Source organism: Penaeus vannamei, chromosome 5 (assembly GCF_042767895.1).
Source record: "Penaeus vannamei isolate JL-2024 chromosome 5, ASM4276789v1, whole genome shotgun sequence".
Taxonomy (NCBI): domain Eukaryota; kingdom Metazoa; phylum Arthropoda; class Malacostraca; order Decapoda; family Penaeidae; genus Penaeus; species Penaeus vannamei.
The window spans coordinates 12,541,654-12,554,153 of NC_091553.1; the positions used below are offsets into that span (position 1 = coordinate 12,541,654).

Consider the following 12,500-nt stretch of genomic DNA (forward strand, 5'->3'; position numbering starts at 1 on the left):
GAAGATAGTATCCTCGTGATCCTCCTTCAGTTCACATTCTTAAAACTGTTTTGTCATTCGGTTCACGACAACGGGTACAACTATGATGTCTCTTTGTTACACATCAGAGGGATATATGATACTGTCGTCTTTCTGTCAGCCTTTGAATTCCAGGTAGATCCATTGCTAAAATGCTCTTCCTCTCTGGGCCCACGCTCAACCTGTTTTTTTATCTGAGTATGGGCTGAAAAATATAATATAAGTTCGCTTTTACCAATTCTTAAATAAGAAAAATCTACCACTTACACAAGCCCACGGCGTCCATACAAAATTTTGCAACTTTATCTCTTCTTTTCTCTGATTTCATTAACCGGCGCTGGCTTTATCCTTTTAGATAGAAATTCTACCCTCCCAGACATGTTTTAGTCTTTGTACATAACAGGTGTTCATTTTGTAATAGTTTGGCCTCCAGAATAAAAGAAAACGGAATGTCACCGGAGTACGGTGGGAGAATGGTATTATACAAATATTTTGTTCCCTCTGACCAAAAAAGAAAAAAAAGATCAAACTTATCTCAGGGAAATCTATATGATAGTGTCATATCATGGAAACCATTTACTCAAATCAAAGAAATACGTGTATATGTATGACTAATATATATTTGAGCTCGTATTCCATATACTTTACTTTTCAAACTAATTCTAACATATTATATTATTTCATATCACCTATTAATATATATCTTGATTTCTGAGCATGCAAAATTTTACACAAGCCAGTGAATGCAGCAAACCCGTATATATTAAATTGAGTTCGTATCCCTTACTTCTTGCTCTCAAAACAAAACCTCTGAGACGAAACACCAAACGTGCCATTCCACTTGTGATATTTCTTCTTTAATACTGTTAGTATTCACGTATTTCCCTTATTAATCATCATCATAGGAGTGATACGACAATTTTGGTAGTTTAGTGAAAAACATTTGTCTCGAAAAGGAAAATAGGGCATAGTACCGGCCTTGGTTTTCTTTGACGTTTTATATTTCTGAAAATTGTAAAACATGTTAAATTAGTTATTTAAGAGAGAAATGCATAACACTGTTGTACAAAATGCCTGAATGATTAATATTTGGTCAATTCGGTACAGGCAAGGTTGAAAGCAGATACGCAGTTGGAAGATGTTAAACCAGATGGTTTATAAAAGAAAAAGAAATGAATATAGATTGTATATCATGAAGTACACACACAATTGTTTACAAGAAATATAGATATCATTGTACAAAATCCTTCGATGACAATACTTCAAAGACATTTCTTTAGTCAAAGTTAGTCCCATATCCAACTAGTAAAGGAATAGGCATAGTAAATCACTGGATTATGGGGTAGGGTAGACAGTTCCTTTCCAACTAGACCATGACCCAAACAAGTTGATACTAGGGTAATTATTTACGTAATATCTCCAAACAATTAATCACAAAGATTTTGCCATCTGTGGATGCCTCTCACCCTCTAGTACACACACATGTATATATGAATTATACAGTGAAACCCCCACTTGGCCCCAATAACAGGGGAGGGCTTGAAAAGTACCAGGAAAATTGACGGATAACTTATGAATAATATACACTGAATCAATCCTATAGTATCGTATGCAGAGGCCTGTGCTTCACATATTTATGGCAGGAGAGAGCACTGGCCAGACTTGACATCAGGTGCTCCTGCATGTCAATTGTACACTTCATGCTGCCGTGACTACGATGATATTTCTTTGTCTTTTATTGCAAAGGGGGTTGCAGGGGACAGCCCCCTACATTAGACAACATAGTAACTGATTCTTTTTATGTTATTCATAGTTTACCCCACAATTTCCCTAGCACCTTTCATGCCCTCCCCTGCTATCAGGGCTCAGATTATTGCTAATCGGGAGTTCCACGGCATAATTTTATATATTTAGTAAAGAGTGAGAGGAATCCATTAATACCAAAATCATCGTGATCAGTTATGTGAAGGTATTCTGTAAAATTACTGATGCTAGTAATTGGTTACCTGGAGTGTAAGATTTCTGTGAACTAGACAGCATAATTGTCAATGATTGGTGTTCCCCAATGGATGTACACTAGGTGGTGTAGCCAGCCATACATACATACATATATATATATATATATATATATATATATATATATATATATATATATATATATATATATATATATATATATATATATATATATATATATAATATGTATAATATATATAATATGTATAATATATATAATATGTATAATATATATAATATGTATAATATATATGATATATATGATATATATATTATATATATTATACATATTATATATATATACATATTATATATATATTATATGATATATAATATAATATATATATATATATAATATATATATAAATATGTATATATATATATATATATATATATATATATATGTATATATATATATATACATATATATATATATATACATATATATATATATACATATATATATATATATGTATATATATATATATATATATATATATATATATATATATATATATATATATATATATATATATATATATATATATATATATATATATATATGTATGAATATGTAGACACAAATTATATAAACCATCCTATGCAATTTACCCACATTTCATAAACACAGAATTGAAATATTTAACACACAAATACTCAAAATTACCTTCCCACATGAATGTACATACCAAATTTATTATGTCTGATAATTATAGAAAGCATTCTAAGGGAAAAGTTTGGCAGTAGCTAGACCAGAACCTTGTTTAGCATCTGTAAAATGTAGATATTATATTATTGTTACTTAAACTTTTATCTTGATTATCAACAAATTAAGCAATTTATTTATAATGGACAGTGCAGAGGTATGAAATCTATCACTTTAATTTTCTCCCATTTTCAGATATCAGGATGGGGGACTATTACGACTCCTCCTATGAGGTCCAGTGCCCTGTATGTAAGGGCACAAAATATCGTAATCCACAGATGAAGCTCATGGTCAATGTTTGTGGGCATCCACAGTGTGATGCATGTGTCAGAATGAACTTTATTAAAGGTAAAGTATATGTGAAGAAATTTAATCTTTTCTTTATTCTGTTAATGGTAATCTGTTTTGGTTTTGTTTCATTTATTTTGTTTATACATAGATACCATCTACCTCTGGACAAAATTCATAAAACAGTGCCAGTGGATTAAAGATAGTGGATGTAGATGGATAATGGATAGTCATTATTCTTTAAAAAATAAGAAAGTGTATGTACTTTCCATTATTGTCATTTTTATTTTTTACTCTAATCTCTTGTGTTGTTTCAGATTACTCTAGAAAAAGATATTCTTAGGCATATGTTATTTTAAGTGGAACTATTAATTGAATGAATAGGCTTTGCTTTAGTGTACATCATAATATAATCATGTTATACTAAGTAATATTGGAAGTACATGATGTATGAATATTTTTAAAACTTGAAAGAATAGTTTCTTACTGCTGCGTAGAGAATTTGGGGATCGTTAGGCATCCACTCTGGAGAGTATGTGCAGCCAACTGCATGTGCTTTCATGGCCTTTTACAGATGTGGCCAGTGCAAACCCCACGTCATCTGCAGGCTAAGGCTTAAGGCATGATGTTGATTTCACCTTTTAGGTCAGAGTATGACCTATACCATTTTACTTGCATGCAAGCCTTTAGATAATGAAATAAACAGAAATGCAGTAGAATAATTTTTAACAGAATAGCAGAAGATAAAGTTACACTGTCTGAGTCTTAGAAATCAACATTGACAATGTAAGCTTAGTCTGTCACATATTCTTGTTATTAAGAAAAATATTTTGGGAGGATGTAAGTTGTAAAGAAATTATACAAAGATAAATTTCAGTTTCTTTAATTCCTTTATAGCAGTTTGTTTGTATTTTAGGAGGATTCTGTAATTTTCAGGCATCTTTGGGGTGGCTATGGCTGAGGAATAGAGTAGTATTACATATTTTTTAACACCATTATCATACATAAGAATGGTTATGGTGCAATGCCATATATGGGAAGGGCATAGTGTAGAATATATTTTCTTTCTACTGTTTAAACTATAGTTATGTCTCCAGATTCTCAAAATGGATAAAAAATACTGTTTTGTGGGAGGAATACATGATATCACTGTTTGATTATTATTTTCCTCTATTGCTTCTCTAATCATGTTAATATCATTTTGTACAGAGTCAGCACAGTGTTATGAGTGCAACATTGTACTTAAACGTGCAAAGTTTCGGGTGCAGATGTTTGAAGATCCACTTGTAGAAAAGGAAATAGATATTAGAAGAAAGGTATGTTATACAGTTTCTTTAGCAATGGATGTAGAACTTGGAAATTATTCTTTTATTGTGTTTTTATCAATATTCAGTGTGTCTTAATGACTTATTTATTACAGGTTATGAGAATTTACAATAAATCAGAGGAGGACTTTGAAACAGCAGACGAGTGGAACCTTTATCTAGAAGAAATAGAAGAGATTGTCTTTAACATCACAAATGACATTAACCGCCTAGAAATGGAGAAGAAAATTGAGAACTATGAACGTATGAATAAAGACGAAATCAGGAGAAATTATACTAAGAAGTATGGTTAATTACATTTTTAAAATTTCTTTTGCACAGACTTACTTTTTTTATGTTTAAAAAATCTGATCATTCCATGCATGCATGGGCAGCAAAAGATTGTTCAGTTACTCAAACATATTTTTCATTTATGTTATAAATGTTTCTAAAATGTGTCATGTCAGTTCAAAAGAAAAAGTGCTCTGTAGTACTACCAAATCGATATCATTCAGTTTCTTATTTATAGATATTCTGTGAATATACCAAAAATTTTATAAATGAAATTCAGAGTGAGATTTTTGAGATTCAGTATTATTTTAATTAATGGATGAATAGTTAAGATAATTATCAGCAAATAGATTTATGGAATATAGCTTGCTCACTTGCTTTTTTTTTCCAATTTGACTTGCAATCTCTGTATCACAGGCCTTCAAAAGTAGTTAGAGAATAATTAAGTGTAATGCTACTTTGTAACTGGAGAGTATATTATCAGTGATAACTAAAATTCTTGATACAGCATCAAAAAGCAGCTAGCTGGTTGTAATTACAGTTATTAGGTATTTAGTTATTTTTTCATTGAGAGGTATTATAGTGTTAGCTATTTTTCATAGAGAGATAATAGAAGTATTAGTTATCTTGTAGGTATGTTAGAAGGGAAAAGTCACTTGTATTTCACACAAGGCTTGTACAGTTGTACTTGTTTAGCTTGTACAATTTACAAGAATGTAAAATGTCTTTTTCTATCATGTCTCTTGAACTTGATTTTCATTTTGATAATATTACCAACAGGAGTAAGGAGCTGGAAGAAATAGATAAGCAAATTGATGCAGACATGATGAGAGAAATGGAAAGAAAGAAGTGGCAGGAAGAGGAGAACGAAAGATCTAAAATTTCTCGGGAGCGCAACAAGACATCTCTTCTACAGGTGACTTTGTTATTGTTTACTTTGGTTTGAGTGTATTCTTGTTGATTTATTGTATTTATCTTTTTCCTATTTTCATGTTTGCTTCTTTATCTTTCTTTCTTTTCCTTTTCACCTACTCTTGTCCATATATATATTTTTTTCTTTTAATTTTTAGTTGGCTGCTGTTATTGGTAATGGGTTTGATAATTAAAATTTAAAAAAGCCATAGGTATAAAGATTACATTTTAAAGTTATTCCATTGATAACTAGTTCCTGTTTAACTTTCTTTTTGTGTAGAAAAGATATGAATAAGAATGAATATCTTTGCAATACAAGAGATGTAGCAAACCTGTTTCAAATATATCTTCTTCAGAAATCCATGAGTTTCTGATGAAGGTATATTCAAAACCAGTTAAATGCATCTTTTGTATCATGAAGATATTCTTTTCATTCCTACCTTTTCTACATTTGTCTTCATAAGTATGGTTCATATTTCTTTTCATTATGTGTTTAAATGGAGAAATACCACATAATGCAGATGTGGAGCATCCTACTGATGGCTTAAATCACTAAGCCACTTTGGTGCGTGAGCTCCAATCCAACGTCACACTGGCAATGTTTATTTTTCCAGGAGTCTCATATGTGGGACGCCTATCATAAATGGTTTAAACGAAGGGAGGGGGAGTAATGGACCAGGGTTTCTTCCAAACGTGGTTATTAGAACTTGCTCACAGTTTTTCTATGGAGGTATATTGTGAGTTAACACATATAAATAGTATATAAATTGCATGATAACAAAAGACTACAAGCTTGTCTCATAATGTCTAAGCATTTTGAAAGCCCAAAGATGACTAACTCTGTAGAAGAAAAAAAACATTGCAGATTAAATATTTGAATTATTGAGTTATTGGATTTGTGATGGATGAAACAAGGCTATCAATAAAAACAGTGAGAGTTAGCAACATGCCTCAAAATGCAAAACTTCTGTAAACAATAAGCACAATTCAGCAAAATTGAGTTGGTCCAAGCTAGTCCAAAGGCATCTGCAGTAATGGCAACAAATTCTTAACATTAGAAAATAGAGCTCATAGCCTGGCTGGGGAGGTGCTGACATTGCTGATTTTATTATGGTGCCACTGCCAGCCATAAGAAGTAATATAGAAAGTTGGTGTTGGTTGTGCTTAACCCACGTACAACGGATGTCCCAGATATGAGACACCTGGAAATAAATAATGCTGGTCGTCCCGCCAGTGTGGCACTGTCTCAGGGCTCGTGCTCCGACTCAGCAGCGGGCCGCGGCCAGTGTACGGGCAGAGTCTGGGCCAGCCAAAAACTTTTATTTTAGGCTTCAAAATATACTGGCGGTAATGGCTTAAGAGCATGGATATGGTGTGTGCAGTGCTCATACCCCATGTGAACCCATGGAGGTGTTCATGTGGGGGTTCCAGTTTCCATTGGAGCCAGTTTAGTACCATCCTTGCAGCTGCTTTGCCTCGCAACAGATTTGACACTATCTCATTTCAGCAGATTGGGTATTACGGAGCAGGGGATTGTTGCTCTGACCAGGGTGATAGAGTGTCTGGTACCAGCTGTGCTTGTCATCATAAAAGACATGATAACTTGAGAAGCAAACAGTGTTCTCTGTTAAGGTCTCATGACAGTGTCAGTGTTCCTTGATCGCACTACTGGCTTTTCTCTTTTTATGCTTTGCCTGTTTGGTCAGAGTTTACTGGCTTTGCCTAAGTAGGCTCTGCTCTGACTGCACAGTTTCAACCAGCTTTGGCTCTGTCTGTTAGAGCTCAACCATGGTTTTGGCAGGGAGGCAAGTCTCGCTTGAGATGAAGTAGGGGCTGGGTTGGGTACATCCAGCTTCCTTCCTTCAGGGCTACAACAGTCTAGGTTTTTGCCATCATGGCAACCTCACTTAACCTCCCCGAAGCTGTTGCTACTGTAGTGAGTACAGCAGTCAACAGGAGCGTCACATATTTCTCATCAACGAGAAAATCTGGGTCAGGGGGCTGGGTGACATGAACATTCCGTCATGAGCGAAGGCCAGGGTGACGGAAAAGACTCACCACAAGCGGCACAATCCTCTTGGAGTGTGATTTGACACATTTAGCACTTAAAAGGGGGCTTAACATTATTCCCATCGATAAACAATGCGTAAGACATGACTGGAAGAGAGCCAGCTCCAGGGAGGATGCTATTTTCATGCTGTGCACAGTATTCCTGGCCACTGTGGCCAGCAGTACAGTTTGTATTATGGAAAATTGAAAATTATGAAAAAGTGAGATATATATGACACAACCAAATTTTCCATATATTTTCTTCTTCTTCTTCTTCTTCTTGTACTGAGTTATTTACTACATAGCTAATCAAAAGACATATGGAAATTGGAAAATGGCTTAACCCAACAGCTCCGACATTTGCCACTCGCCACCAAGCCCTGAGTCGCGCATTATTTTCCTGGCGCATGGGACCTCGTGACGGAATTTTGCCTGGTGCCGCCGGCAGCACGAAGATTATTGCACCAAATTTGTAGCAATCTACCCCTAGATATCGTTATATTGTTATGTTTTATATATGAGTGATGAGAGATAGTGCACTGTTTCTCATTGTATATTCTGCAAAATATTTTCTAATTCTATAGAAGATGGACACTGAAGCTGTTCAAAAGTGTTCATATTAGCTGATAATATGAACTATTTGACACTAGTAAATAAAAAATTGCTTTTATGAGAATGGAAAGTACAGACATAACTTTTTTTTTTCTTTTTTTTTCCTCCATTTCAACCAAAGTCGCAAATGAATGAAATTAAGAAGCACAACAGAAGTCCTAAAGCTATTTGCAGTGCTCTTAAGGAGTCAAGCAGAGAATTCAGCCTGTACTTTCTTTCGTACAGCACTCAGAAAAAGAAGATAAATTTAAGGTTTTTCTGAAGTACAAAAGTACCTTCACTTTCTCTTTGAGGTCAAATTGTGTAGTCTGCTTGTGTTCCAATCTTTCGAAAGAAAGAATTGCTTTGATTTGATGTGAGAGTTGAAACTGTGGACTTTGCTTTTTTTCATTTGCAATAAGGAGAACAAGAAAGAGATTTGTACCATCACCATTTACTTTTTACCATTATATACATTACAGTCTCCTCTGGGAATGATGCTGTTCAAAGCACCTGTAGGTGCACAGGGAGACTTTGCACTCAAGTCACATTGTGCGTGTCATTTTCCTTACCCCAGCACAGTAGCACAGGAAACACCGGCCTGGTGTTTCCCACACAATATGTCACTTTCTCCTCTGTAGCCAGGAAGCAGAAGAATCGCCGGCCTACCTCAGGTGTGGTAAGGTTTGACATCTGTTCGGTATTGACTGAATAGCATTACCAAGCCGCAATCTAAAGTCAAGCTGGGGAGCCCTGTTTCCCAGATATTTATATATTGCACGGCTATTCACTGTGGCGAGGTCAAAAAGGTAAAAAAATAATAATAATAATTTGTACCACTTGAGGCTCCCTCTAACAGAGGGGTAGGAATTGGAGAACTGGTCCCCCAGATCAACCCCTTTCATCCTGATGTTATAATCAACCACGCATTGCGGCTTGTTGCCATCGGGACCCCAGCTCCTCGTCACCATTGCCATTTGCGATGTGTGAACTGTACTCAGCATGGACACCTGTTTGGTAAAAGAATTTTATGTAAGAGTTGAAACTGTGGACTTTACTTTTTTTCAATTGCAATAAGAAAAAGAGATTTGTACCATCACCATTTAGTTCTATGTAAAATATAAATACCTGTTTGGTGTCCATCCACGCCAGTGCCAATATCCCTGTTGCCGAGCTCCAGAAGACCACCTCTCCCTTTCAGGAGACTTTCACGCCAACTTAGCCAGACAGTGCCAATTGCCCTTGTCTTCCAGGATTGGAGAAAATGGAACAGGATAGGGGAAGTGTACCAATTATCGCAGTACACTGTGTACCCCTTCCAAAAATACCCTCCCCTCTCCATCAGGTCCATCACTGCCTGTTGTGATTAGGGTATGGAACCTTTGTCTTTCCCGGTGTATATCCGGAATACGGACATGTACCCAGTACACGGGCCCTCACTGGCAGAAAGCTTGTACACTTTCAGGCCAAACCTTGCTGGGGTTGTAAGTGACAAAGGAAAGAAAACCTCTGAACTTCCACAAACTCTCATCAATTGAAATGTTCTGCCCGCGGACGAAGACATTCTTAAAGATGTCCCCAAACATGTCTATTACTGGACACAGCTTCCACAGCTGATCATCCTCAAGATGCTCTGCCTCGCTATCTACAAAATGTAGGTTGCAAGAGATCTGCTTGAATTTCTCGCAAGACATAGTATCAGGGAAGATCGCCTGTGCGACCCCGGCATCATGCAACCAGTAATAAGAGAGCCTGGCCTTTATACTGAGCCCCATCAAGATCCTTAGGCCAAGGTAGCAGTGGAACCACTTCTGGCCATGGCATCAATCTGACTTATTCTGGTCAGTATACCTGTAAGAAAGCAAATGGAATGTATTAGTGTATGTATATAAAGTGGTCAATGTTTCTATCTGATTATAGCAATACTCTGTAAAGTTATGAGCATCAACTCTACATAATTGTTTGTCTCGTCCATAATGTGAGATAAAATCTCATCAGTGACGAACACTTTGAAGATATCAAGAGGCGTCGCCCCCTCGCCCAAGGTCACTTTCAGCCCCGGATTGCCAGAGAAGGAGTGTTTGCGGGGAATGTGCTCCTGCCTTCTCCACTTGAAGGACGGACTCTCCGCGGCATTACAACTTCACATTTTGGCGACGTGGGTTGCCAAGGGCTTGTCACTGTCAAGGGTCGTGTCCAGAGAAACATAGTCATAGTCTGACTCATCACTTGCTATTACTTTGTCCCCGTCTGACAACTCTGTGTTTGAGACCTCAGCAGCTGGTGATGGTGGTGCCGATGTCAACGGCTGTGGCCCCTGCTAGGGGAGACAGCGAGAGTGAGAGCGAGAAAGGGAGCGAGAGCTCTGACCTCTCATGGCTGTGATCGTTCTGCTTGAATGAGCCTCTGACTGATCTTTTATACAGATGACTACAAATCAGTAACCAATCAGGTCACACCATGTTACCTAATCCTCCAATGAAAGTCACTCCTTCTTCCCAGCCGGTCAGGTCAAAGTACATCACATCCACGTAATCTCATACCAACAAATCAACAACTAATATGTCATTATTTATTTACATCATAACTACATATGGTCATTAATTATAGACGTCACCTAATTATCAACCAATCACGTAAATCATCATCTATTAACTCATTAACACAATAAATAGCCAGTCTGTAGGCAGAGGGACCTCAAATGACATGGCATCTAATGTTGCCAATCAGAGTGGTGGCAACCCTTGGTGCATGGCAATAATAGATGCCAAATGTACAGGCTCCTGAAAGTCCTGCACCAATATTGCCAAGATTAACTTTTATAGAAAAAACATTCAGAAAGCATTCTTTACTTTCTCCATTGTCCAGTCTGGCTCCTCATCCTCTACAGTATTCTTCATTTTCAGCTCCCTCCTTCCTAATTGCTACTCTTCATCCTTATTGTCCACCTCCCCCAGTACTTCCTCACTCAACATCACTCCCTCTTCTTCCCATCTGTGTGATTCCCTATATAGCCCCTTACTCCATAAACAAAAAGGCAAACTTTCCTTCCACAGCTATTCCAGTTATTTACACCTTGTCACAAGCTCATGCATTATCTACCCGAACTGAACTTACTGGCAAACCTATGGCTGCCTAGCTTCTCTCCTCCCTTAATTCCTTCTCCATAAATGTTCCTGTCTCTCCAACCGATTGCCTTGTCCTCAACAAGGATTGGTCAGACTATGAAAATGACCTGCTTGCCTGCCTCATTGCATGTGGCACAATACCAGTACAGTACAGGCTGCTGCAAGTCCTGCACCAATATTGCCAAGATTAGCTTTTATAGAAAGTACTTACCCTTGATGTTTATATTGACAAAGACTTCATCATTATAAACTTAGGAGACCATATCAACCATCCGCATCAATGTCAGAAATGTTAATCTTTTGGCCACCCTTCTAAGCACTGTCAATTCTACAACCTGCTGCCCTCTATATGCCCAACCAAGATATTTTGGTCATGTATAAAGATCAAAGAGAAATTATTGATAAAGAGCAATGGCAATATTAACTAATGACAGTCCCATTCAGAAGCTGATAATCCTGGTTTCCGGGCACACTGGAACCTGCCTGCACACCACCTGCAATGGGTGACAAAATTAGAGCACAAGCTCCGATCTAACGTCACACCGGTGAGACAGCCAGCCATGTTTATTTTTCCGGGCGTCACATTTGTGTGACACCTGGCACAAGTTGGTGGGCAAAGAAAAATATGGAAATGTTTTAATAACAAATGTGATTTTCATATTGAAGCAAATAAAGCATTTGAGAGGGAAATTTGATGAAAGATCCAATGACAGTGTGGGTCCTTGTTTTTTTGTTTTTTGTCTTTTTTTCACTCATATGAGCTTTGATTTGCCAATTTAGTTTTTACTTTTTATATTAATTTCAAAGTTAAAACATATTTGTTTGTTTTGCACATGGTCACTTTTTTTAATATCAAGTTATTGGTCATATGAAAATACTTTGACATGCAAAAAAATCATAGATGGAGTGGAAAGGTATTTAACCCGTTGCCGCCGGGTGGCACGTACGTACATGCCATGGCTGTTTTGGACCGAACGCCGGGGGCATCATGTCATGCCCATTCCTGCGCTACTGGCTCGTTGGACGGAGGTTGTTTTTCGCCGATAGAAACGGCTTCATTTATATGGTAAAGATTTTAGGCATTGGCACCTATAATGAAGGTAAGCCTTCAAAATTTTAATATTTATATATATTTTAGCAAAATAAGAGCTTTTAGGTGCAATATGTCGCTCGCAAACTACCGATCGAGCCAGCGCA

At 36.7% G+C, this 12,500-nt stretch overlaps 1 protein-coding gene and 1 long non-coding RNA gene across 3 annotated transcripts in view; one reads left to right on the plus strand and one right to left on the minus strand.

Annotated features, from left to right (window-relative positions):
- LOC113802955 (CDK-activating kinase assembly factor MAT1) overlaps window positions 1–12,500 on the plus strand; it is a 28,228-nt gene that overhangs the window by 9,008 nt on the left and 6,720 nt on the right. The window contains exons 1-5 of one of the 2 annotated variants that reach the window (XM_027353652.2): window positions 797–883; window positions 2,936–3,088; window positions 4,238–4,344; window positions 4,449–4,636; window positions 5,404–5,539. In XM_027353652.2, coding sequence (XP_027209453.1) covers window positions 2,944–3,088; window positions 4,238–4,344; window positions 4,449–4,636; window positions 5,404–5,539 — 576 coding nt within the window. In that variant the 5' untranslated portion in view covers window positions 797–883; window positions 2,936–2,943. Of the gene's footprint in view, window positions 1–796; window positions 884–2,935; window positions 3,089–4,237; window positions 4,345–4,448; window positions 4,637–5,403; window positions 5,540–12,500 lie in introns of those variants that run through there. The other variant, XM_070121888.1, reaches the window with a different exon arrangement.
- LOC138861839 (uncharacterized) lies at window positions 8,450–9,436 on the minus strand. The gene is made up of 2 exons (XR_011398578.1): window positions 9,304–9,436; window positions 8,450–9,185 (listed from the first exon to the last, which is right to left on the minus strand). It is a non-coding gene; the product is annotated as an uncharacterized lncRNA (long non-coding RNA).